General features: G+C 43.4%; 2 protein-coding genes across 4 annotated transcripts in view; both read right to left on the minus strand.

The window, feature by feature from the left end:
• The window catches only part of SPG11 (spastic paraplegia 11 (autosomal recessive)), a 105,697-nt gene extending 89,990 nt beyond the window's left edge, over window positions 1–15,707 (minus strand). For all 3 annotated transcript variants that reach the window (XM_011941181.1, XM_011941182.1, XM_011941180.1), the window contains exons 1-7: window positions 15,426–15,707; window positions 12,509–12,693; window positions 10,883–11,107; window positions 8,859–9,060; window positions 3,598–3,735; window positions 2,959–3,407; window positions 352–497 (exon numbers count right to left, since the gene is read on the minus strand). In XM_011941181.1, the coding sequence (XP_011796571.1) occupies window positions 352–497; window positions 2,959–3,407; window positions 3,598–3,735; window positions 8,859–9,060; window positions 10,883–11,107; window positions 12,509–12,693; window positions 15,426–15,682 (1,602 nt within the window). In that variant the 5' untranslated portion in view covers window positions 15,683–15,707. The remainder of the gene's footprint in view (window positions 1–351; window positions 498–2,958; window positions 3,408–3,597; window positions 3,736–8,858; window positions 9,061–10,882; window positions 11,108–12,508; window positions 12,694–15,425) is intronic.
• A 2,035-nt stretch (window positions 15,708–17,742) lies between these two features.
• Window positions 17,743–27,250, minus strand: part of PATL2 (protein associated with topoisomerase II homolog 2 (yeast)) — a 12,039-nt gene continuing 2,531 nt past the window's right edge. Inside the window, exons 4-16 of the mRNA XM_011941183.1 lie at window positions 26,727–26,807; window positions 25,572–25,714; window positions 24,749–24,811; window positions 24,376–24,517; window positions 22,303–22,423; window positions 22,113–22,210; window positions 21,840–21,893; window positions 21,611–21,744; window positions 21,311–21,470; window positions 20,674–20,814; window positions 19,440–19,537; window positions 18,728–18,877; window positions 17,743–17,983 (exon numbers count right to left, since the gene is read on the minus strand). Coding sequence (XP_011796573.1) covers window positions 17,965–17,983; window positions 18,728–18,877; window positions 19,440–19,537; window positions 20,674–20,814; window positions 21,311–21,470; window positions 21,611–21,744; window positions 21,840–21,893; window positions 22,113–22,210; window positions 22,303–22,423; window positions 24,376–24,517; window positions 24,749–24,811; window positions 25,572–25,714; window positions 26,727–26,807 — 1,404 coding nt within the window. The 3' untranslated portion in view covers window positions 17,743–17,964. The remainder of the gene's footprint in view (window positions 17,984–18,727; window positions 18,878–19,439; window positions 19,538–20,673; window positions 20,815–21,310; window positions 21,471–21,610; window positions 21,745–21,839; window positions 21,894–22,112; window positions 22,211–22,302; window positions 22,424–24,375; window positions 24,518–24,748; window positions 24,812–25,571; window positions 25,715–26,726; window positions 26,808–27,250) is intronic.

A 27,250-nucleotide genomic window follows, 5' to 3' on the forward strand; every position in this document is an offset into this window, starting at 1 on the left:
AAAAAAAAAAAAAAAAAAGTAGGAAGCATAAGGTAGGAATAAAAGATCATTACTGTTCAAGCTTTCCATAACTTATTTCCACTTCATTTAGTCTCATCAGTTTAATGTTGCCTCCATTTCCTGTACCTTTTTCTTGCCATTTACTAAAATCTTGTACTGTATAATGCCAAAAAGGGTAAACTGCTAAGCAGAGTTAGGGTAATGAAACAGCCAGAACTGTTTAAATAGATATGTAAAGGCCATAGTTCTTTTTGTTGCTAAATTAAATGAATTCTCTCAAATCCTAAATCGAATAAAAGTATATAACACAAAATAATTAAGTAATGTTCTACAGGCATTTAATTCTGTTACCTCTAGTGCATGTATGGGAATGGAGCACCTCCCCCAGCCATTGAGATGACAAAGAATGTCCACAGTGCTGGCACTTCCATGGATCATGAGTCTGTTTAAAAACTCTTCTTGAGTCAAACCAAACAAAATCAGAGAGAGTCCTTTCTCTACAGGAAAAATAAAAGTTAGCTTTAATAAATTAGATTAGATCTTAGGATTATGATTTAGGAATTAATTTTTAATTACCCAACACTTCAGTACTATAATTACAAATATATTTACTGGATATCATGTACTAAAATGACCTTACTTAACTCATCATGATTTTTCAACATTTTTAAAGAAGAGTTTTGTGGGTTTTTCCTTTTTAGAGACAGAGTCTCCCTCCATTGCCCAGGCTGGAGGGCAGTGGTGTGATCATAGCTCATTGCAGCCTCAGACTCCTGGCCTCAAGCAATCCTCCCACCTCAGCCTCTGGAGTAGCCGGAATTACAGCTTCGTGCCATCACACCCAGCTAATTTTATAAAAATCGTTTTGCTAATTTAAAAAAAAATTTAAATTATTTTGTAGCAATAGGGTTTCACTTTGTTTCCCAGGCTGGTCTCAAACTCCTGGCTTCAAGTGATCCTCTCACCTTGGCCTCCCAAAGTGCTTTGATTACAGGCGTGAGCCACTGCACCCACCAAGAAAATTTATCTTTAAAACACTGACCACAAGGCAAATTATTTTAAGAGCAATGCATTTTATGAAATAGCACAAATTGGCTGGGCACAGTGGCTCCTGCCTGTAATCTCAGCACTTTGGGAGGCCAAGGTGGGTAGATCACCTGAGGTCAGGAGTTTGGGACCAGCCTGGTCAAAACGGTGAAACCCCGTCTCTACCAAAAATAAACAAAAATTTAGCTGGGTGTGGTGGCAGGCGCCTGTAATCCCAGCTACTCAGGAGGCTGAGGCAGGAGAATCGCTTGAACCTGGGAGGCGGAGGGCAGTGAGCCGAGATGACACCATTGCACTCCAGTCAGGGAGACTCCATATCAGGAAAAAAAAAAAAAAGCACTAAATCCCACATTTCTACTTTATATTATCTTGCATAACCAATCATGGAACCTTTAATCACTTAGAGATGTCAGATTTCTGGTTTACTATTATAAAATAATTCACAGCTTATTCCTGACACATAGAAATACAAGACTACCAAAATTTGAGTATAGAAGAAACACATGGTTAATTCCAATCACAACATTCAATACCTTTGTAGAAGACGGATTATGCAGTGAATGAATACATATCTGAAATATCAAAATGTCCCATGCCTACAGGGGCCTAGCAGGTAGTGAGAGAAGTGCAAGAAAAACCTAATCAGAAACAAAATGGCTCATGCCAGGCATAGTGGCTCACACCTGTAATCCTAGCACTTTGGGAGGCCAAGCTGGGAGGATTACTTGAGCTCAGGAGTTTGAGACCAGCCTGGGCAAGGTAGTGAGACCTCATCTCTATTAAAAAATGAAAGTACAGCCAGGCACGGTGGCTCACACCTATAATCCCAGCACTTTGGGAGGCTGAGGCAGGTGGACTGTTTGAGGTCAGGCATTTGAGACCAGTCTGGTCAGCACTGCGAGACCTCATCTCTACTAAAAATACAAAAATTGGCCGGGCGCGGTGGCTCAAGCCTGTAATCCCAGCACTTTGGGAGGCCGAGATGGGCGGATCACGAGGTCAGGAGATCGAGACCATCCTGGCGAACACAGTGAAACCCTGTCTCTACTAAAAAATACAAAAAAAAACTAGCCGGGCGACGTGGCGGGCGCCTGTAGTCCCAGCTACTCGGGAGGCTGAGGCAGGAGAATGGCGGGAACCTGGGAGGTGGAGCTTGCAGTGAGCTGAGATCTGGCCACTGCACTCCAGCCCGGGCGGCAGAGCGAGACTCCGCCTCAAAAAAAAAAAAAAAAATACAAAAATTAGCTGGGCGTGGTGGTGCGTGCCTGTAGTCCCAGCTACTCTGGAGGGAGGTGGAGGTTGCAGTGAGCCAAGATCGCACCACTGCACTCCAGGCTGGGCGACAGAGTGAGACTCTGTCTAAAAAAAAATTTTAAAAAAAGAGAGAAAAATAAAATGGCCCATCTAAGAGAATGAGTGAAACACAGCTCGAACCCACAAGTTAACTATGCAGGAATGCAGGTCCAGTGTTGCCAGATCTTATTTTTCAGTAACAGCTGGAAATTAGAATTTGTGTGAAATCCTCTAATTAGGAATGTTTATAATCTTTTTTAAAAGCCTAGACAGTGCAAGCCAAGCAAAATAAATATGCAGTTCATACATGGCCCATGAGCAGCTGGCTTACAACCTCTGCTTGTCAAGTCAAATGAAGACTCTTTGAGTTAAAAATAATAATAATAATAAACTTCATTTCTCTCAAACTTTCTCTTAGTATCTTAGCATTTAGCTGGGCAGAAATGACGTTAATTAAAAGCCAAACATATGAGACACTAACAATAACAAGAACCTTCCTCTATAAACAATTATAATACCACTTAAAGGTGAGGCAGGCACTGAGGCAGAAGTAAAATACAGTAGGAAAGCATACATCTCAGCAATGGTGAATTTCAGTCTGATACAAGACAGTCTCACCTGTCAAAACAAAGCACAGTTGCTGCTCTCCACTACTGTCTACAGGAATACACTTTCTGCCAAGGGAAAAACACTGCAAGCCCTGGTTCTCCAAATCCCAGAGGGTAATGGTATAGCCCATCCTTTCCACTTCCCAAGTAAACAGTGCAGTGAATCCTGTCACAGACACACATTTAAGATCTATGGGTTCCTCTTGTTCACTGATGTGCATTATCTTCCATGATCTTCCTGGATCACTGGTCTTGGTATGATCTTTCCGTAGAAAATTATATTGCCCATGCATTATGTCCTGTGGAATCAAAGCCCAGCTCTGTACACTTGTACTGTGGTTACCAGATTCAGGTGACTCTGAATGCAAAATATCCTGGAACCATGGAGCACAACAGGAAACCTCTAGTTTGGAGTTCTTTATTGTTTCATTCAATGATGATAGCTGGGCTTTCCACGACCTGGAAAACAAGGTAAAATATAACTTAACACCCGTCACAGTAAAAGGCACTATGTGAAACACTAAACCAGGGCAAAGATGTTCTTAAGAAAAAAAAGTATCTATCAAATAAAGACCTTTAATGAAAGGGTACAGTGTCAGCATGATAAAAAATAGGAACAATAAACTAAATGAAAAGGAAATTTCTGTACCTATCAATTTGGAAAGAAAACTTGGTCAGTTTCATGTTGTAGGCAGAGTTAACAGGATCATCTTCATCTATCCCCTTAGGTCCTTGAATAGGAAGGTCTTCTAGTGTTCTTTCACACAGTAGGTGTCCTGGGTGTTGCCTATTTGAAACAATGATGATCAAACCCAAATTTGTGTTACTATTGCTCCTGTTAAAAATAAGAAACTACAGGCCGGGCGCGGTGGCTCAAGCCTGTAATCCCAGCACTTTGGGAGGCTGAGACGGGCGGATCACGAGGTCAGGAGTTCAAGACCATCCTGGCTAACACGGTGAAACCCCGTCTCTACTAAAAAATACAAAAAGCTAGCCGGGCGAGGTGGCTGGTGCCTGTAGTCCCAGCTACTCGGGAGGCTGAGGCAGGAGAATGGCGTAAACCCGGGAGGCGGAGCTTGCAGTGAGCTGAGATCCGGCCACTGCACTCCAGCCCTGGCGACAGAGCAAGACTCCGTCTCAAAAAAAAAAAAAAAAAAAATAAGAGACTACAGAGAAGGAATAGTATGGACACCAAATTCCCCAGAAAGGAACTCCTTATCTCCCTTGCTTATGCCACAGTAATAAAGTCAACTGTAAGAATTTTATTCTATTAAGGGCAGTTACCTTGATAAAGCAATAAGAACACTTACTGTCTACTATATTTCAGATGTTATGCTAAACACTTTACACAATCTCTTATTTAAGACTCTCAACAACCCTGTGAGGTAAATATAACCCCATCTTATAGATTTGGAAACTAAGGTTCAGAAACACTTTGAAACAGACTAATGTGACCATCAAGTCTAGTTTTTTTTTGTTTTTTTTGAGACAGAGTCTCACTCTGTCACCCAGGCTGGAGTGCAGTGGCGCAATCTCAGTTCACTGCAACCTCTGCCTCCCAGGGTCAAGCAATTCTCCTGTCTTAGCCTCCCAAGTAGCTGGGACTACAGGTGCATGCCACCACACCTGGCTTATTTTTGTATTTTTAGTAGAGATGGAGTTTTACCATGTATTGGCCAAGCTAGTCTCAAACTCCTAACCTCAAGTGATCCGCCTGCCTCAGCCTCTAATCCAGATTTTAAAATCACTCATTATATTGCCACCACAAAGTAAGATTTAGGCTTAGACCAGAGGAATGTATAAGAACTAGAAGGCAAAGTATGTGTGTGGCTATAGGTGGGACAGTGTATGTGGAAAAGGGGGGCTGTTACATTTGAGAAACAAAGAAGGCTAGGGTGGCTAACGTATAGACAAAATGAGAAGTAAGATGGAATGGGATGAGGTTAGAAAGATAGTTCAGGGCCCCATAGGCTATTAAGAATTTTAAACTTTTATCTGAGGGGAAAAAGGAACCTGAAGAAGGCTTTTAAGCAGAAAAGCAATATGAACAGAGACAGAAGAGTAGCTAGGGGAACAAGGGGAAGGATTTTATCTCCTCGAGCACTTGCATTATTAAATATTAATCCTTTAAACAACTTGAAGGTAATTTGTTGGCACAACCATATGACACTGTCCCAGGATGATGATGAAAAGAAGTTAGAGAAGGTAGGGTGAAAATGAGAAGATGCAAGAGAAAATAGTTCCCCCATCAACAAAATAAAAGGTAGATACCCCTGCCCCAGATGTTAATGCCTGGCTACACCTCTGATAAAATACGCATTTTAACAACATCACTGTAGTTACTCTATTGTGGATGGATTTGAGGGGGTAAGAATAGGCATGAGGAGATCAAGTAGGAAACTATTAAAGTAGTTCAATTAAGAGATGATGGTGGCATAGATTAGAGTGACGACAGAAGAGTTGAGAAAAGTGGACAAACAAAAGAAACATTTAGGAGACAGAATGGCTAGGACCTGATGATTAACTGGATGTGGATCTAATACCAAAAAGAAGTTGGAGACACAGTAGTCCCTCCCCTCTTATCCACAGCGGATACATTCAAGACACACAGTAGGTACCTAAACTACAGATAGTACCAAACCCTATACACACAGTTGACCCTTGAATATCACAGGTTTGAACTCCATGGGTCCACTTATGTTTTTTTCCCAAAAATATATTGGAAAAATTTTTAGAGATTTGCAACAATTTGTTTAAACTCACAAATGAACCATGTAGCCTAGAAATATATTTTTCTCAGACAGGGTCTTGCTCTGTTGTCCAGGCTGGAGTACAGTGGTGCAATGACAGCTCACTGTAGCCTTGATCTCCTGGACTCAAGCAATCCTCCTGCCTCAGCCTCCAGAGTAGCTGAGACCATAGGCATGTACTACCATGCTCAGTTTAGCCTAGAAATATTTTTTAAAATCAAGATTAAGCCAGGTATGTCATGAATGCATAAAAGTTACACAGATCCTACTCTATCATTTTCTACCATAAATTATGCACAAATTGGCCGGGCACAGTGGCTCATGCCTGTAATCGCAGCACCTTGGGAGGCTGAGGCAGGTGGATCACTTGAGGTCAGGAGTTCAAGACCAGCCTGGCCAACATGGCAAAACCCCGTTTCTACTGAAAATACAAAAATTAGCTGGGCTTGGTGGCACACGCCTGTACTCCCGGCTACTCGGGAGGCTGAGACAGAAGAATCACTTGACCTCAGGAGGTGGAGGTTGCAGTGAGCCGAGATTGTACCACTGCACTCCAGCCTGGGCAATAGAGCAAGACTCCATCTCAAAATTTAAAAAAACCAAAACCACAAACTTAGCGTAAAAAGTTAAGACTGGCCAGGTGATCATGCCTGTAATTCCAGCATTTTGGGAGGCCAAGGTGGTCGGATCACCTGAGGTCATGAGTTCGAGACCAGCCTGGCCAATGTGGTGAAACCCTGTTTCTACTAAAAATACCAAAAATTAGCCGGGCATGGTGGTGGGTGCCTGTAATCCCAGCTACTCAGGAGACTGAGACAAGAGAATCACTTGGACCCAGGAGGTGGAGGTTGCAGTGAGCTGAGATCACACCATTGCACTCCATCCTGGACAACGAGAGCGAAACTCCGTCTCAAAAAAGAAAAAAAAAAAGTTAACATTTATCAGAACCTACGTACACACTTACACACTGTACATGATACCATTCAAAGCCAAAGAAAATGTAAACAAATGTCAAGATGCAGTATTAAATAACTACATATAATTAGCTGTAGTATATACCATACTGCTGTAATAATCTCATAGCCACTTCCTGTTGCCATTGCAGTGAGCCCTAGTGTTGTAAGTATCTGTTTAAAATGCCTTGTGATACTAATAATCTCTGTGTGAGCAGTTCTTCTCTCCAGCAAATTATGTATCACAGTAAAAAGTGATGTCTCTAGCTGGCACGGTGGGTGAACGTATAGTTCCAGCTACTTGGGAGGCTGAGCTGGAGGACTGCTTGGGCCCAGGAATATGAGTCCAGCCTGGGCAACATAGCAATATCCTGTCTCTAAAATAGTAACAACATAATTTTTTAAAAGTGATTTCTTGTGGTTCTCATGTATTTTTCATCATGTTTCGTACCATACCATAACCTTGAATAACACCATGGGACCTATATGAAATGTAATGGTGGAAGTGCTCCCAAGTAGAGAAAAGTCATGACATTGTGAAAAAAACACGAATTGCCTGACATGTACCATGGGTTGAGATATGCTGATGTGGTTGCTTGCCTTTTCAGACAGACTACTCATCTTGTAAACAGATTATGCAGAGTATCAATACAGTACAGTATTGTACATGTATTTTCTCTTCCTTAAGATTTTCTTAACATTTTCTTTTCTGTAGCTTACTTTATTGTAAGAATACAGTATAATACATATAACATACAAAATATGTGTTAACCAACTGTTTATGTTATCAGTAAGGTTTCTGGTCAACAGTAGGCTATTAGTAGCTAAGTTTTGGGGGAGTCAAAAGTCACATGTGGCATCTTGATTGTGCAGGGGGTTGGCATCCCCGAGTTGTTCAAGAGTCAACTGCACTGTTTTTTCCTATGCATACATCCCTATAATAAAGTTTAATTTATAAATTAGGCACAGTGAGTAATAACTAACAATAGGACAATTACAAAAATATACTGTAACAAAAGTTATGTGAATGCAGTCTTTCTTAAAATATCTTAGCGTGTGTAATATTTCGGAACCACAATTGACCAGGAGAAAGTGTAACTGTGGATAAAGATGACAACTATATAAAAAAGAAATGGAGAAAGGCCCCTAAGAAGGATGGAAGGAATAGGATCTAAAGCATACACAGAGGGATGGGCCTTCATAGGAGGCAAGGTCATCCAAGAGAAGTTGGGAATAAAGAGATTAATGGAAGTTTGAGGAAAATAGAGAAGGTTTAAAAATACAGTTGTAAAGAATGGGCTCATGAAAAATCACTGTAAAATTTCCAAGCAACATTAAGACCAATTAAAGATACTAAGTGTGAACCTAGAGTGGTATCAATTTTCTTTTGTTGTTTTCTACAAGTACTCAGCTGCCTGACTGTAGACACTGTGAAGGCAGAAAAAAAGATTTCAATCAGGGTTGAAATTTTGCCAGACCAAGTGCTATCACAGGGCAGGAGCAAGAGTTTAGAGTACATGCAAGAAAGTAACTGGTATGATGGATCACAGAATCTATACTGGAAAGAGAGGGAAGTGAAGATAGGGGGTGAAGAATAGAAGGTCAATGAATTGGAAATTCCAGTGAGGTCAGAGGACAGGTGAAGTGGGAGTACTTGAGTAAGCAAGCTGGCAAGTTTGGGAAGTTGTGGTCAGAGACTCAGATGTAAAAAGTAGTGACTTGGGGGTGGGCCGACTTCAAATACTGGCAAAGCCTTGGGTATGGCTGTGGAGGTGGAAAGCTAAGGCAAACTGGAAGAAAAAGTCATTGACGATGAATTTAAAGAACAAATCATGAATCTGGGTTCTCAAAGAGCTTATAAACTATGGGAAACATGAGAAAATTAGGGAAATAACATGTCTATACAATTAAGTGCTAAACTGTGGTTTAAAATTGTGTAATTTTGATTTACATGACATAACCCATATATGATAACACATAAGTCAAAATCAAAACTGTGATGAACATGCAAAAATATAAAGGTGGCCAGTGGTCATTTATACATGTTATTCCGTAACTACTTTACAATGTATTAGCTAGAACATGATATAACTGAATAGAAAAAGAAACACTAGTTAAAAAAAAAAAAAAAAAACTAACAAGGATATTTTTAACCTCTTATCAGTCAATTATTTACCTCAAATTAGAAACTGCCATCATCTACATACCTGAAATACAAATTTAAGTTAAGAGCAATTGCAGAGTTGGATGAGCTGACAATCACTACAACATCGAGGTCCGGAGACACTTTCAGTGAAGTAAATGAAGAAATCTTGGCTGGCTCCTGTTGCTGCTCATTATACATATCTTCTTCGTGAAGTGCTAAATCCACATGAGCTACATACGTACCATCCACAACATCAAAAATGTCTTTGAATTAGAGTTAAAAGAAAATGCCAGTTTTATAAGTATGACTAACCATTTAAAGCACAGGTTGGGATAAAGCTATAGACTTTATCACTCCAATTTTGTAGGTATAACAGAAGAAGACTGAAAACTGAGGCAAGTCCCCATTGTAACAATCAGATAACTATGAAGTTGGTGGTACAATAAAGAACCTGATACCAACTTCTTCAACAATACCTGCTGAACATCTACTGTGGGCCATGCCCAGAGGCACTACTATTTTCTAACAACACTGGCTAAGAGATGAGGTAAACCTAATATATTTTATGTAACCCAATACTGTCTATCCAAAGTATTATCAACACGTAGTCCGTATAAAAACTGAGACATTTTATGTTCTTTTTCTTGTATAAATGTTCAAAGTCTGTTATTTTACACTTACAGCACATCTTAATTTGGATACTAAATTTTCATCATAAATACCTGATCTGTATTGAGACTTCATAAAATTCAAGGTTGAAAGTTGGAACAACTAAAGTTGTAACAAACATCCTTAAAACTTCTCCAATGACTGAACTGAGTATCAGCTTTTAAATCTAAAGTAATAAAAATTAGCTGGGCATGGCGGCCCATGCCTATAGTCCCAGCTACTCGGAAGCCTAAGGCATGAGAATCGCTTGAGCCCAGGAGGCAGGGGTTGCAGTGAGCCAAGATCACGCCACTGCACTCCAGCCTGGGTGAGACTGAGACCCTTTCTCAAGAGAAGAAAAAAAAATTTAATTACACAAAATTAAGAATTCAATTCCCAAGTTATGCTAGCCAATTTCATATGCTCAAAGCCACATATGCTTAGTGCCTACTGTTTTGGACAGTGCAGTTCTATAACCTGGCAACAAAAATTGTTACTGTAGTACTTATGACATTTTTGCAAAAATTATATACCTATTACAAAATATAAAAAGCATTCTTTCAATTCAGAAACTAAAGTTCCAAAATCATAAAGGGTAATTTGTCAAATCTTCAGAATAATTTTGCTGATGACCAATAGATCTGCTGGAGACAATGAACCCATATTTTCCAAGATCAAATTAACGATGGCTAAGCAAACATTCATTAATATGATGGAAACATCATTAGAGACAAGAGGTAGATTATATTTACACATGAAAAGTTATGTATCACAACATAAGCAGTCACTTTTTTTTTTTTTTTTTTTTTTTAAGACTGTCTTGCTCTGTTGCCCAGGTTGGAGTGCAGTGGTACCATCTGGGCTCACTACAACCTCCGCCTCCCAGGTTCAAGCAATTCTCCTGCCTCAGCCTCCTGAGTAGCTGGGATTACAGGTATGCACCACCATGCCCAGCTAATTTTTTTGTATTTTTAGCAGAGATGGGGTTTCACCATATTGGCCAGGCTGGTCTCTAACTCCTGACCTTGTGATCCACGCACCTCAGCCTCCTAGAGTGCTGGGATTACAGGCGTGAGCCACCACGTCCGGCCACATTAAGCACACAGTAGATATTCAAGAAATACGTTTTGAATAAATAGGTAAAGAACAGAATACACAATTTTAAAAGAACACAAATTCGTATGATTAAGACTACTAAAAATGTACATACTGGAAAATATAATATATAGTATATATACTATATATTCAAATAGAATATAAAGTAGTATACAATTTAGTATTTTAAGTCTATGAGGATCTTTTTCCATGAAAAGTTTTACTGAAAAATTAACCACGCTCCCTATATCCCAGCCCCCAAAACTAAAGCCTAAAAAGGCTCATCTTTCTAGGTATTCTTCTCCTCTACATGTCAATCAACACTTCTACCACCAAGGATACAGATCCAGCCTAAACTACTCAAAACAAAAAGAATTCCTCTGCAGAGCTGCGTGTCAATAATCATGTCCACTGCCTGTGCAGGCAAGGGTAGTGTGAAACAGTTGAGTACTCTAATTGCAGCATCTCTTTCAGGAAATATAATATGTAGGATGATACATTTGTTGATGAACAATAACGATGTGTTATTGTGAAATGACAGGATTCTCAAAGACAATAAGGAAATACCTACAAAACAAAAGGATATTATTTCAAACTCATTGGTCACAATGTTACAACTGGTACATTTGATTTTATAAACCTAACACACACAAAAAAAACAAAAAAGGAACTGGACTTAGTCTAACTCTACGCAGTTATCGTTCACACCCACCTAAGGAAGTAGTCATTGGGAAGTAGGTAAGAGGATGAATAAAGATGGCCTGCAATGTCTCTGGTTCCGTTTATGCTACTCTGATAGCACACTAGAAGGAATATTCAAAAAAGTCAACTTGCCCATGGGACCCCCTAAGAACAATCACTGTTTTTTTTTTTCGGACAGAGTCTCACTCTGTCACCCAGGCTGGAGTGCAGTGGCTCAATCTTGGCTCACTGCAAGCTCCGTCTCTCGGGTTCACACCATTCTATTGCCTCAGCCTCCCGAGTAGCTCTGACTACAGGCGCCCGCTATCACACCCGGCTAATTTTTTATATTTTTAGTAGAGATGGGGTTTCACTGTGTTAGCCAGGATGGTCTCGATCTCCTGACCTCATGATCTGCCTGCCTTGGCCTCCCAAAGTGCTCACACCTGTAATTTTTCTTTAAAAAAGAAAAAAAGAAGAAACCTTATAATCAAGGGTGAAGAGTATGTTACTGCTTTAAAAAGAGGCCTGAGTGCTTTGATTTCTGCTCCCTGCAGTCAACAGCTCTATAAGCAGTCTAGATCAGCATTGTCGAATAGAAATATAATGTAAGCCACATACACGCCTTAAAATTTTCTAGCAGGAGTGGCTCACACCTGTAATCCCAGCACTTTGGGAGGCCCAGGTGGGCGGATCACTTGAGGTCAGGAGTTTGAGACCAGCCTGGCCAACATGGCGAAACCCTGCCTCTACTAAAAATATAAAAATTAGCCAGGCGTGGTGGCGGGCACCTGTAGTCCGAGCTACTCAGGAGGATGAGGCGCAAGAATCGCTTGAACTGGGGAAGTGAAGGTTGTAGTGAGCTAAGACGACACCACTGCACTCCAGACTGGGTGACAGAGTGAGACACTGTCTCAAAAAAATAAAATAAAATAAAAATAAATAAAATTTTCTGGTAGCCACAAGAAACAGGTGAAATTAATTTTAATAATATACATTAGCTTATATCCAAAGTATTTCGTATTTTGAAATGTAATTAAATACAACAAACTGAGATACTTTACTTTTTTAGTATTGTCTTCAAAATCTAATATGCATATGACACAAAGTACATCTTAATTCATATTAACCACATTTCAAGTACTCAATAGCCCCATCTGCCTAGTGACTACTATATCGGACAGTGTAGACCTGATTTCACATCTATGAGAACTTTTCCTGAAGTATATAACTACATGATAATGTCACGAATTTAAATACGCTGAAAGACCACCTATAGATACTTACTGATATCTTGATCTTCAATGAGCTTTTGCAATGCCTCCCCACTATAGCTATACAAAATGGTTGCATCACATCTTCCGTCTTTCAAATTAAATTCATAGATAAGCAGTTCATAATTTTCACCAAGAGCGAGCAGTTTGGGCTTGTCAGTTGGTGTGCTGCTGTTACGAGAATCCTCCCATATAAAGCTAAGAAAAAAGTTTAGATTTATTGTATTCTATATCCGCAATAATATTTACCCACAATGGTGGGGGTAGAAGGGCTGAATAAGTAGAGAACAGTTTTGTTGACCAGGTAGCATTCATTCTACACTTCAATTTAAGAGAACATAAACTGCTCTAGGACTTCCCTCCTCTTCTTGCTTCCCTTTTACACCAACACAAAAATATAGGAGTGGGTGGTAAAAAACAAAAATGTGGGGCTCAGAGCAAGAAATGATGGCTCCTTTTATTCTTTCATCTTTAATCCCAACTAATATGTTTGAACAAACTGTCATGATCAAGGGTCAGTATCAACAATATGTATATTATTTATATGAGGCGGTATTTACAATAAAACAAGCTTTTGATAACTTAAATGTTTTGACTTTTAAAAAGAAAGTGATTATTTGTATTTATAGACTGATGATTCCAAAATCTTGAAAAACTTTGCCTAATAGAACCTTCTGTGATGGAAAAGTTTTATGTTAGCATTGCCCAATACAGTAGTCAATAGCCACATGCGGCTACTGAACACTTGAAATGTGGGGCAACTGAGGAACCAAATTTTTTACTTTAGCAGCCACATGTAGCTAATGACTATCATTACTAAACAGTACAGTTATGGAATTCTTAAACTGTAATGTCAAAATAACAACACTGGCAAGACTGATGGTGTTTCAGCTTCAAATTAAACATTAAAATTAAATTACATATTACAAATAAAAGCCCCAAATCTGAAAATAACACAATGGAAAGAGGTGAGGCTATACTATGCTGATAAAATTTCATCTTTTAAGAAATTTGCTTTTTCTACAGAAGTAGTAAGTTTTATACTTCTGGAGTAGTATATAAAACTACTGCGGTACATACACGATGTAATTCAATTAGTAATAAAACTATGTATTTTATAATACTACAGTAGTTTTATACTATTACTGTGTTATTATGTCCTTATTAGATAAAAAATGACACATTTCTGACTTCATATTGATAAATGTAGAAAACCTAAGTGTCAAAATATACAAAAGTTAAACTAAGATATACTTAAAAGGTAGAGTACATCATTAGCATAGGGACAATATTGCCACATGGAAAGACAGGAAATTTTCAAGGCAATAAACAAGATATATGATGTAATTTCAACAATATAAAAAAGGTCTATGTACTTTGAAAAAGTAGGAAGTAAACTCTAAATACTATAAACATGCCCTTATTTTTACCCTATGAAGTATTTTAACTGAATTAAAATTCAATTCAAATAAAAAAATTAAAAAGTCCTTTCTTAGTCCTCCTCCCCTCCAATTTCATGAACTAGCATATGAATGCCCCCTTTATTTCATCTGGGTATGTCTTACCTTTTCTGCTGGGTTCTCAAACACCTAAAGATTTCTGCTTTTCTTTCTGTCCCATTCCTCTCTTTACAGAGCCACATTCATAGGTACTTGATACTGCTAAATAAACTAACTTCCCCTAAACTAGTTTATAAATAACTTAGTTTATAATAGTTTATAAACTAAATGCAGAGATTCCTCTTCCTAGCAACTAGACATCAAGGATAGAGAAGACAAACCCAGAAGAGTTAAGCATTCACTGATTTATCAAACGAATCTCTAAATGTCAGGAGCTGTTAGAGGAGCTGGAGATGCCAAGATGAGTAAGACAGCTTTCAGCTACTCGTCTTAAAGAGACAGTTGTGAAAATACTTACTATTAATAATTATTAAAAGAACAGGTCGGGCTCAGTGGCTCACGCCTGTAATCCCAACACTTTGGCAGGGAGACGCGGGATCATTTGAGCCCGGGAGTTTGAGAGTAGCCTAGATAGCACAGTGAGACCTCATCTCTACAAAAAATAGAAAAGTTAGCCAGGCCTGGTGGTACACGCCTGTAGTTGTAGCTACTGGGGAGGCTGAGCCCGAGAAGTCAAAGCTGGCTGCCGAGAGCCGTGACTGAGCCACTACACTTCAGCCTGGGCGACAGCGACCTTGTCTTTAAAAAAAATAAAAATAAAAAAGCACCCCCCTCAAAATATTGACAGGGCATTCCTAAATTTTATGATGTAAACTCTTAAGTACTGAACCAAGGTTACAGAAGTACAAAGTAACGCATTATTGTAATCTTGTGTCTTCCCCAAACATGCGTGCCTCGCAAGAAAGAAGTGTCTTACTCAACTTTTTAGGCACTGCTCCTATGTAACAGCAGGCACACAATATTTGTTGAAAAAGTGAAGGGACAAACTGGACTCTGTCCTTGAAGAAGAGGACTACATGTGAAGAAAAACGCTATTAATTTCAAGGACATGAAAAAAGTATCAGGATGATTCAAATTAGAGATGATCCTCAGCTGGCATCTTTAACGGAAAGACGAAATGGGCATGGGACTCGACCCTATGACAGTTAATCAACCTGTGTTGATAAAGAATCAGCGCCTCAGCTGAGACCGTTCTGGGTTCGCCGCAGGTGGCACAGGAGCTGGACGCCGTCTCCGCCCACCCGGAACAGGGGAGCCGGGCTGCCGGAATGCAACGAGGCAAGTGCTTCAGGTCGGGGGAAAGGTTTTGAGAGGAAACCAGGCTCGTCTCTGGGCCGTTTCCTGCGGCTGTCACCCTTCTCCCGCCACCTCTATAGCTGCAGGAAGGCCTCGGCGTGAGCCCTTGGGACTCCGCCAGCCTAGCCTAGGCTCTGGACTCCCCCAACGGCCCAGCTCTCCCTCAGCACTTACTGCCAGAAGGGGCCCTCCAGGCAGCAGCGACCCCGGCCCCGGCTGCCAGGCGCCAAAGAAAGCACCTGGAGGCTGCCCGCAGCTGTCAGGCTCCCCAGAGCCTCCTGCTGTGTGTGCAGCTGCGCCCGGGAGCCCAGCTGCCCCATCGCCTCGGCGGGGACCGGCACCAACAGCATCGGCAGAACCCGCCCCATGGCCGCGGCGCCCCAGCTACCGCCGGCGGAAGCAGCGCTCGCGGGACCCTCCTCTGCAGCCATCTTGGCCCGGCCGTTACTTCCGGGCACTTTCGCCGGAACCTGATTGTGTCGTGGGCATGCGCGGTGTACGGAGCTGCTGACGCTCGGCCTCGTGACTCCCGCGGAGACCTCTCGGCTGTCTCCGGTCGGTTCCATTCCTTTCCTGTGGGGGGCAGTACCAGCCTCTATAGCAAAGCCACTACTGCTCTGGCCCCAGTCCCACTCTGCTTAACTACCCTAGCATGCTTGAAGGCCTAACCTAGCGTAGCAGGCCGTTGCAGCCGTTCTCGCTCTGTGCATTACCCTTTGCCTTCTTGGTCAAGCTGCCTCCAGCTCCCCTGGAACCCAGTTCCTGCCTGTTTTCTTCGCTTTTCTTATTGTGCTGTTTGCTTACAGGCTCTGGGGTGGTGCCATTTCCTTGGTAGCATGGATCAAGGTTTACAGTGTGGATCCATAGTGAGGATGTTGATCCGAAAGTTGAAGTCAAATAATATCCATTGTAACAGAGAGACGGGGTAAGTAAGGGGTGGAGATGGTAGAGCTCCTGTCTGTTTTCTCAGAGAAGTATGATCCAAGATCAAGAGGAGAGGAGCAACGGGTTTGAGGTGAGAAGAGGAGTTAATAGGCATTTTGGTAAAGTCTCCTAAAAGACAGCTGTACCTTCTTAACACATTTTCCACATTCAGAACATTTCCGCATAAATGTAACCTCTATTGACAGGCCTCCCTAAGCCATTCAACCTAAAGTCCCTTTTACTGCAGTCTGTCACCTTGTTTTGTTTTTAATCATAGTATTTATCACTACTTGATATTTTCTGCCAGTTCCTGTCCAATCAGAATGTAAACTTCAAAAGAGCAAGGACTTTGTTGCTCACCACTGTCCTTGCTAGTACCTAAAACAGTGCCCGTTTCATGAAAGGTACTCCAGCATTTGTTGATCAATGCATGACCTTATTTGTCAAAATAAAAGCAAACTTTTTTTTTTTTTTTTTTTTTTGAGATGGAGTCTTGCTGTGTCACCCAGGCTGGAGTGCAGTGGTGGGATCTCAACTCACTGCAACCTCTGCCTCCCAGACTCAAGCAATTCTCCTTCCTCAGCCTCCCTGGTAGCTGGGATTACAGGCGCACACCACACCGAGCTAAATTTTTGTATTTTAGTAGAGACGGGGTTTCACCATGTTGGCCAGGCTGGTTTCGAATTCCTGACCTCAGGTGAATTACCCATCCCAGCCTCCCAAAGTGCTAAGATTACAGATGTGAGCCACCGTGCCCTGCTGAAACCAAACATTTTATATCACAAGGGAGATATATTCAACCTTCTAAGCTTAGCTAGGGCTGTTTTCTCTCTATAAAAAATGGCAACGTTAAAGCAATTTCTAAGGTTATACTTGTGTTAGCTACAAGGCCTTGTCCCTTATAATCAGGACAGTCTTCTCATGCCTGTAAATCCCAGCACTTTGGGAGGCCAAGTTGGGAGGATCACTGGAGCCTACCCTTGCCAACATAGGGAGACCCTTGTCTCTACAAAAAAAATTTAAAAAAATTTTTAAACAGTTTTGCTCTTGTTGCCCAGGCTGGAGTGCAGTGGTGCAGTCTTGGCTCACTGCAACCTCCAACCTCTGCCTCCCGGGTTCAAGCGATTCTCCTGCCTCAGCCTCCAAGTAGCTGGGATTACAGGCATGTGCCACCATTCCTGGCTGATTTTGTATTTTTAGTAGAGACGCAGTTTCTGCACATTGGTCAGGCTGGTCTCAAACTCCTGACCCTCAGGTGATCCGCCCGCCTTGGCTCTCCAGAGTGCTGGGATTACAGTCATGAGCCACTGCGTCTGGCCAAAAAAAAATTTTTTTTTAAATACTAACTGGGTGTGGTGTCACATGCCTATAATCCAAGCTACTCAGAAGACTGAGGTGGGAGGATCACTCTTGACGCTACAGTGAGCCATGATGGTGCCCCTGCACTCCCACATGGGTGACAGAGTAACAACCTTGTCTTAAAGAAAAGCAAAAGGACATTCCTGGAACATTCACACATAAGATAACCTTCATTATGGATTATAACTTACAAGCAAGTTCCAACACATCATTCTATTATCTCTTTAATTATACCTTATTATGCCATGCCTTATTTTTAGGCACATCATTTAGATTTTTGAAGAAAGGATATGAAAATGTTTGGGGAAGGGTTCTCCAATATATAAAGGCTTAAATGTCTTCAGACTCTCTGGATCCCTGTAAACACAGTCTATACAGCTAGTGTCCGATGATTCAACTTCCCACATACATGTATTCCAGAACAAACAGATCAGTAGATCCAGGCAAACCTATAAAGAGAACAGGTGTTAACTGCAAGCACAATTCTACTTTGCAAGCATTTATATAATTTGACTAGTATCTGACTCTAGCAGTAATTCTGAGGACAGAGATGACCATGTTATTCATGCTTATATCCTGGAATAGTTGTCCCTCAAGTATTTCTTGAATGAATGAATAATTCAGGTTCTTAAAATAATTCTTGCCTTCGGCCGGGCGCGGTGGCTCAAGCCTGTAATCCCAGCACTTTGGGAGGCCGAGACAGGCGGATCACGAGGTCAGGAGATCGAGACCATCCTGGCTAACATGGTGAAACCCCGTCTCTACTAAAAAATACAAAAAAAACAAACTAGCCGGGCGAGGTGGCGGGCGCCTGTAGTCCCAGCTACTCGGGAGGCTGAGGCAGGAGAATGGTGTGAACCCAGGAGGCGGAGCTTGCAGTGAGCCAGGATCCGGCCACTACACTCCAGCCTGGGTGACAGAGCGAGACTCCGTCTCAAAATAATAATAATAATAATAATAATTCTTGCCTTCAAATAGCTTAGCACTATAAATGACCAAAGCGCTTGGAATAAAAGGTTGGCTGAAGACTTGGTCAAGACTGGTTACGCAGTAAATGTCAGTGTGTAGAACCACTTCTAAAAGCACATGTTCCTTCATGCTCATAATTTAAAAGGAGGAAGTAATGAAGCAAGTAACAGAACACAGATTGGGCTTGAATAAGGGACTTTGACCTTGTTTCTGTGATTACTTACTCCATCCTGGCCTCCAGCTGCTGAACCAATTGTTTGTCCACATGGTGACAGAACAGGGGAAGTAGGTTGCTGGGGAAAGCTAGGGGTTCTGCCAGAGAGGCTGTAGGCATCTGGGCTATTTCCCAGGCAATCAGAACCACCATGTCTGTCCTAGAGAGCATAAATATAAATATAAGCAAATAAATTTGCTTAAGAAACAGACTCAGGGCCAAGGTTTCTTATTCTTTCCATTGCTACTACCATTGTCCTCCACCCCCAGGTAGCAGTTCAGAGATAACATTTGCATGTTCGCTACATGCCAAGCAATGCTTAGTGCTTTACACATTTCCCTTCCTATTTAATCTTAAGAACTATGAGGGGTTAATACCATCATCCCTAGTTTGTAGATAAAGAAACAAACTAAGAGAAGTGAGAAGTGAAAGAACTTGCCCTAAAGTTATATTGCTAGTAAGTGATACAGTCAGAATTCAAACCTAGGTCTTTTTAAACTCTAAAGCTTGTCCCCTTAGGTACTATGTTATACTGCCTCCTAGAAGAAACCAAAACTCTAGGGCACTATTAAAAAAAAGCAGAACAGCTACAACACGGCTACTTCTTTCTCTATCCAACCTCCTCCTCAGTACTTGAAATGCCTCAGGAAATACTTCATCTGGCTCAGTCTGCACATCCCAGGGGCACTGAGATAGTATTTACAAGGCCATTCTGATCTTACCAAGCTGTACGGTCACTGTTGGGTTCCTCTAGGGAAGAATCCAGCGATACCAGCTGCTCCCCATGACTCAGTAGGGCATAGAGCAAAGATATTCCAAACTGCAAAGTACACATATTCCAGCACAAAATGAGTTCACTCTCAGCATTTGGTGCTTTCCTGACTCTTATCTTCCCAACTAAAGGACAGGTTAACATTTAGAGATGGAGCCCAAGATATCCACAAGGGCTGTCAGGTTTTACACTGGTGAGCCAAAGAACTCTCTAACCTTTCCATAGGAATCACTGCTCTGAACTTTTCCAAAAGACACTCTTGGAGAGCTGATTAAATGCATATTTCTAGGCTTGACTCCTAGGAGGAGGAGGTTAGGAATGCCTCCAGGAATCTGAGGCAGGTAGTCTGTGGACCCCACTTTAAGAGGCACTTCTTTAAGCAAAGACCTTCAGTGTGGCATGCACGAGATAATCCACTGGGATATTAAAAGACAGTATCAAAATTTTCATATCTAGAGTCTTTTCTTTAAAATTTTCTATCTTATATTTATTATATACCTATTGGCCGGGTGCAGTGGCTTATGCCTGTAATTCCAGCACTTTGGGAGGCCGAGGCGGGTGGATCACTTAAAGTTAGGAGTTCAAGACCAGCCTGGCCAACGTGGTGAAAAACCATGTCTCTACTAAAAATACAAAACTTAGCTGGGTGTGGTGGCACACACTTGTAATCCCAGCTACTTGGGAGGCTGAGGCAGGAGAATCACTTGAACCTGGGAGATAGAGGTTGCAGCGAGCCAAGATCGTGCCACTGCACTCCAGCCTGGGTGACAGAGCGAGACTATCTAAAAAATAAATGAAAAATATTTATTATGTACCTATTATTACTAGTGTTACATGCATTTGGTTTATAAACACATGGGTAGTGTGGTTTAGAATGTTTTTTACTGAAAGAGGTACACAAGAGTTTGGAGACCTGCTCTGGAGGCTCACAGCAGCAGCAATCAGGGAGCTTATTAGAAAAACAGAGCCGGCGCATGGGCCCCACCCTAGACCCACTGAATGACTGAGTAGGACCAAGGAGCTGGGTTTAATAAGCTGGCCAGGTGATCCTGTGCTTACTAGAAATTGAGAAGCACTGCAGAGGATAAGATTTGTGGAGAGATGAGACTGTCCCCCAACTTATCCCTTATCAGTGATACCAACCTGAAAGCCATCTATGGAAAAAAGCCTCCTAGACATGTTACCTGATTCTGAAGCACCACGGTGACTGGCCGCTCTGAGGAGCCAGAGGGCAACAGCATTAATCCCTGAAGTCCTTGGAGGAGTTCATGGAGAGTCAAGTGACTGATACATTTGCCCAGAGGTTTGAATAACATTTGTAGGGCCTGCAAGAAGATCAGTAAGCACCTCCCGAATCCCACTACAACTTCCCCTCCCCTTACCTTGTCTCCACAGGCCCTTCCCTCGCTGACTGTCTTTGGCACATCTTGGTGAGGTTACTTACCAGGCTTATCACCACTATGACTCTCCATCTCCAACACTGACACCTTCAGTACCTACTTGTCCTAGGATGCCTTCTCTAAGAAAAGTAGATGGGGGCTCAACATTTATCAGGGCATCCTAATCTTTTACTCAGACCTCCTCAGCACACTGACACCTGTGCGACCATACACCTGTTGCTTTTTGTTTGTCATACCTAAAGATGATCCACTGTTCCTGTAGTAGTTCTGTAACTTCCTTGCCTGAGGGTGGCAAAGCCAGCATCCCTCACTGTGCCCAGCACCTTCTCTGGCATCTCTGGGGCATGTGGGGACTGGAGGGGAGAAACGACCCCTAACCTATTCAGGAGACCATCCTCTTCTCCACTCGATGCCACAGTACCTGATCAGCCACATCCCTCCGGACCAGGAGGGGCAGATGGTGGGTGATAGCCAAAAGAATGGTAACAGCCTGATCCTGGGCCAGGAAGGGGAGCAGCCGGGCCACCAGGGCCTTCCCCTTCCTCACAGAGAGCACCTGCAGGAAGCCATCTGCTGCCTCCCTACAAGGGAGAGAGGAGAACATTTTCAGAACCCTGCATAGAGGAGAGGGCTACATGCCAGAAAGCAGAGGCAGAAGCAAGACCAGTGTCTTTGCTGCTCCTTCCCTACCTGGGCTGAGGTGGAACCCTCCCACACTCACTCCAGGTTGTTCTGCTCCTGGGTCTTTAAGGTCTGGAAGAGCTTCTCAACCTGGTTGCTTTGCTGCTCAGAAAAGCAGGGCTGTGGAGGCCTATACTTCCAGCCCTCCTCTATTTCTAGTAACTGAAGGAACATCTGGGAATTTGAGGGTGGAAAAAGAGGTAAATTTGAGTACTATCTCATTCTCAAAGGTAGGTTCGGAACTCGTCCCTAAAGAACTGATATCTCACCTTCTCAATCCGGTGTAACACCCGAAGCCTCTGACTGCTTGCAGCTTCTATATCCTAGGAGAAGAGAGTCGCCAGCTATCAGCTACACTGCCACTGCCACTGCCACAGCCCCAGCCCAGGCCCCTGACTAGCTAGAGATTGAGCTGGAAAGGCTAGAAACAAAGTCTGATCACACTTCTTCCTCCCTCTTAGGTCACAGTCTTAAACACAGGAGTGTTCTAGACCCTTCTTCCAAAGGGGAGAGAAAAAGGTCTGGGAAGATAGTGCTCCTACCTGCTCTTGAGTTCCATGGGGTACAGCATCAATAGCTCGGCGAGGGCTGAAGCATGTCGACACAGCTACCTGGCCCAGGGAACCCTCGATTCGGACTACTGCATGAGAAGAGAGGCACATTTCCCTCCCGCTCCCATGCTCTGTCCACTCAGATGCCCAGCCCAAGTCAGCAGGCCAGCCCTGACCCTACCGGACTCATAAGCCTCTGCCTTCTGAATGTAAGGTGTTACCAGCTTGAGAGACTCAACCTGGTTTCTTCGTCCAAGTAGCTCTTCGTCTGCCTGCTGCTTCTCCAGCTTCTGGTAATATTCCTGAGAATGCATGGAATAGGAAACAAAAAAACAAAACTCTATATTCATCTTTTGACCTTAGAATTAAGTTTCTCAAGTGCAGCCTCTTAAGTTTTGTGTGTGTGTGTGTGTGTGTGTTATAAGTTTTGTTGTTTGACACAGGGTCTCCCCTCTGTCACCCAGCTGGAGTGTAGTGGCGCAATCTCTGGCTCACTGCAACCTCCCTGGCTCAAGTGATCCTCCCACTTCAGCCTCCTCAGTAGCTGGGGCCACAGGCACGTGCTACCATGCCTGGCTAATTTTTGTATTTTTGTAGAGATAGGATTTCACCATGTTGCCCAGGCTGGTCTTGAACTCCTGGACTCAAGCAATCAGCCTGCCTTGGCCTCCCAAAGTGCTGGGATTACAGGCGAGCCACGGTGCCCAGACAAGCACAGCCTCTTAATACTCTTTCCTACAACAATCATTCCAGAAATGATGCTGGTACCTTAGGCCTTCCTTGCAGTTATTCTAAAGTGTCTTAAGCATCCTGGGCCCCACATCACCCATCTCGGAATTCACATACCAAATACTTCAAGACTAGGTACGACCACCAAGTCTGATGAAAGGGCAGAGAGCAAAGTGGAGAGCCAGTGAGCAAACCTGTTCCAGCGTCTGTAACCTTCCTGCATGCCCTAGTACATGCCCTAGTACACACACACTGCATACCACCTGTCCTCCCCACTTCCCCATTTAATCTTGTGACCTCACCCGTGCTTTCTAAAAATCAGTTATCTGATGATATGAGGGCCATCCAAAGGTTGAAGAACAGAACTAGCCATAGGGATGTGTTTGTCGGTTGCCCTCTAGGCCAGTTTTATACTTCTGTGGATTCACTCAGCAGCTCTGACATTTTCTTCAAGTTGAGAAATCCTAAACTAAAATCCACTGACAAGCCAAGCAAGGATTTGAAAAAGGCTCTTTTGTTTAGAAGCAATGCCAAAAAGATGAGAGTACAAAACTATTTCATTTTCAGTGACCCTTGCAGAAAACGGAGGGCTTTTGAAGCTTGGTGGAAAGAAAGGAAAAATACCTAATGTAAATGAGAAGGGAATAAGGAGGGGCCCTGGATGGGAGGCTCACAGATGTTGAAATGAAAGTGAAACAGCTAGCTGGGCGTAGTTGCTTAGTTGTTCACACGTGTAATCTCAGCACTTTGGGAGGCTGAGGTGGGTGGATCACTTGAGGTCAGAAGTTCAAGACCAGCCTAGCCAACATGGTGAAACCCCGTCTCTACTAAAAATACAAAAATTAGCTGCGTATGGTGGTGCATGCCTGTAATCCCAGCTACTTGGGAGGCTGAGGCAGGAGAATCACCTGAACCCTGGAGGTGGAGGTGGCAATGAGCTGAGACTGTGCCACTGCACTCACTCCAGCCTGGATGACAGTGGGAGACTCTGGCTCAAAAACAAAAACAAACAAAACAAAAAAACCACAATAGCCTAGACAACCTAAAAACTTGTGGACAAAGACTTGCCCCATAAATCAAGGCAGAAGGAAGCAGGGGAAAATGAGTGAAAATGTCTGCTGTTGTTTGTTCAGTTAAACAAACTGAATCCCACCATTTATAACATCCCTGTGCTTTAGATCTAAAAAGTGAAAGTAGATTAATATAACAAGACATTTCTAAGCATACAAAGGTGGGAAAGTCCATATTTCCTGGGTGAACAGGGAAAATTCTTAGCAAAGAGTAGAGACAAAACCTAAGTGTGTTTGGGGAACTGGAAATAATCAGTTGGCTGAAACATAGGAGGAGAGAGGGAAATGAGCTTGGGATGTCAATTTTAGAAATATGGCCCCCATCCTGTAGTGATTCTCTCTCCCACCTGAACAGACATGAACTCTATGAGCAGAAAAGAGGATCACAGAGGGCCCAGGAGTCCAGGCCCGTTTAACCCAAGGTCAGAGGCAGGGCTGAGTGCTGCGGGGCTCACCTGGTAGTAGTAATCATCCAGGCGGGGGTTTATACTCCGCAGTTGCACCATCTGCACTTTTATCACCCAGTCCTTCTCTTTTCTGGTCATGAGGTTAGCATAGGGGTCTGGCTGCTGAGACCAAGGCTTCTTGGCTGGGGGACTTTAAGCCAGGAAGAACAACCCTTTAGACTTACCCACCACTGCCACTTCCTAAGGAGTGTGGTGAGCAGAAAGTGGGGCTTGCTGGGAAGGATGGAGCAAGCACAGAGGTGGGCAACAGTATGAGAGTTTTAACCACCACATGGGAGCTTTGAGGGAGATGACTGGTCACAAGGGGAGACCTGGCATGCAGATGGGTTCCCCTCAACCCTGCTCCTGGTCTGGGCTGTACCTTGGTGTTTGACTACGCTGCTGCAAGATCCGTTGGTGCTGAGGGTGGAGCTGGGTCAGATGACTGGGAAGACAAGAAGTAACTTGAGCTGGGTGGAAGGAAGCTCTCAGTTCTCTGCCCCCTCCATTCATCCAGCCCAGGTCAGCTAAGGTGAACATCTAAGGAACCTTATCTTTAGGTACTTTCCCAAAGCCACATGGCACAGCGTAGTCCTAGACCCATAGGACTCCCAAGCTCCTTCAACATTTTCCTGCAATTTGGCTGCAGGAAATCTTGGCACAGTAGAAAACCTTTTGGCCTGGTCATCAGGAGTTCTGAATCCTAGTGTCAGTTCCATCATGCTAGCTGATTGCAAATAAATTTTTATTTTTAATTTTTTTTTTGAGACAGTCTCCCTGTCGTCCAGGCTGGAGTGCAGTGGCACAGTCTCAGCTCTCTGCAACCTCTGGCTCCTGAGTTCAAGTGATTCTCCTGCCTCAGCCTCCCAAGTAGCTGGGATTACAGGCTCCCGCCACCACACCCAGCTCATTTTTATATTTGTAGTAGAGACAGGGTTTCACCATGTTGTCCAGGCTGGTCTTGAACTCCTGGCCACAAGTGATCCTCCCACCTCGGCCTTCCAGAGTGCTAGGATTACAGGCATGAGCCACAGCACCCGGCTTTAAATAAGTTTTTAATCTTCCTCGGGCTACATTTGTGGGGGAGAAGGAATTAGACTATACCTCAGACTACTCTTACTAGATTTCTGTTTTCCTGTGGCAACTGGTAGGCACGGTCCCCACCCCTCCTCAGCCAGCACCTCCTGAGAACTTCAAATCAGTACCTGAACCTAGGGGGCCACGAGGTCAGCAGGCTGCAGAAAAGAGTTGGGTCTGGTGAGGGCAGCCGAGGTCCAAAGTGCCGTGCTGGAGAGCTGGTGCTGGGAAATGTAGGCCAGAAAGGGATGGGCGACAGGTAGTCCAAGGTCTGAGAGAGGAATTAAGAGGTCTGGGAGAATGCCATCTCCACCAAAAGAATGCTGCTGTTGTTGTGAGGGCTCAGTTCCTTTCCTGCCTTTTCCCCTCAAGAACTTCACCCAACATTGTGCCATCTTGTGAGTCCCTTAAGGCAGCTTTGAGGGCACCAGACTGTGGTTCCTGCCCTTGTTTCTTTTCTTTCCTCTGCCCCCTGGGTTCACGCCATTCTCCTGCCTCAGCCTCCTGAGTAGCTGGGATTACAGGCATATAACACCAAGCCGGGCTTTTTTTTTTTTTTTTTTGTATTTTTAGTAGAGATGGTGTTTCACCATGTTAGCCAGGATGGTCTCGATCTCCTGACCTTGTGATCCACGTGCCTCGGCCTCCCAAAGTGCTGGGATTACAGGCGTGAGCCACCACACCCAGCTCTACCCTTGTTTCAACAGGGCTTGACTAGGAAGCAGCTCTTTATTCCCTGACAATGTGGGGTCATGTGCTTTTCCTACTATTTGGAAAGTCAACACCTCTCACTCTCCTCTCTATGATAGCCTTCTCTTGGGCTGTTTTCAGCCATTGGGGCAGTACTCATCTGTCTTTTTCTGACTCACTTGAAGCCCTCCTCAAAACTCTGATTCTTTCCTAGTTCTCCCTGCAGGATATCATCATTCTTGAATTCCTCTACCCCAGGCCATGTTCCTATTACACAGTTAATTAAAGGGCAGGTGCTCTTTCCAGCTAAGGGCTGGCCATCTGCTGAAAGATTGCCTAAGGCAGGAGTAGTTTGTCCTTGTTCATACACATGGCCAGTTGTCACAGTACCACATATGAAGGTGTCTATCCATGCCCGTGGTTGGGCACACCACCTCTGTCATTTATCAAGCTCCTCTATGCTGGGGCAACTCCTACCTCCCATACCCATACCTCACTTTGGGTGCCTTAACTCCAGACCAGGGTTGGGGCCAGATTGAACATAATGGATGGAATCCTCACTATGCACAGTATGAAGGCTGCAGTAGACTCACCTGCCACAGAAAATGCAAGGAGGCAAGTGACATTCCCAGCACACCAGGGGCCTTGACTCCAGGGGAGCTGAGCAGAGCTCTCTGGAACAGGAAGGAGGAACCAGGCTCATATGGGCCTCTATAGTGTCTTCTACATTCACCTGTGTTTTTGAGGAGGTGGACGGAGGCAGCAATACCAGCTATTCCAACATCCAGGGCAGTGGCAGCTTGGCCCTCCCTGAGGTTCAAAGTCAACTGGGCCAGGATCCCTCTCCCTCTCCCGGGAGGAATAGGACTACTGCAGTGGTCCTCCCTTACTCAAGAGAGAGATGTTCCAAGACCCCCAAGGGATGCCTGAAACTGGATAGTACTAAACCCTGTGTAGTGCTTTTTCTTATATATACACACCTATGATAGGTCATATTTTTTTTTTGTTTTTGAACCGGAGTCTCGCTTTGTCGCCCAGGCTGGAGTGCAGTGGCACCGTCTTGGCTCACTGCAAGCTCTGCCTCCTGGGTTCACGCCATTCTCCTGCCTCAGCCTCC

Source organism: Colobus angolensis, unplaced genomic scaffold, assembly GCF_000951035.1.
Source record: "Colobus angolensis palliatus isolate OR3802 unplaced genomic scaffold, Cang.pa_1.0 Scaffold199, whole genome shotgun sequence".
Lineage (NCBI taxonomy): Eukaryota > Metazoa > Chordata > Mammalia > Primates > Cercopithecidae > Colobus > Colobus angolensis.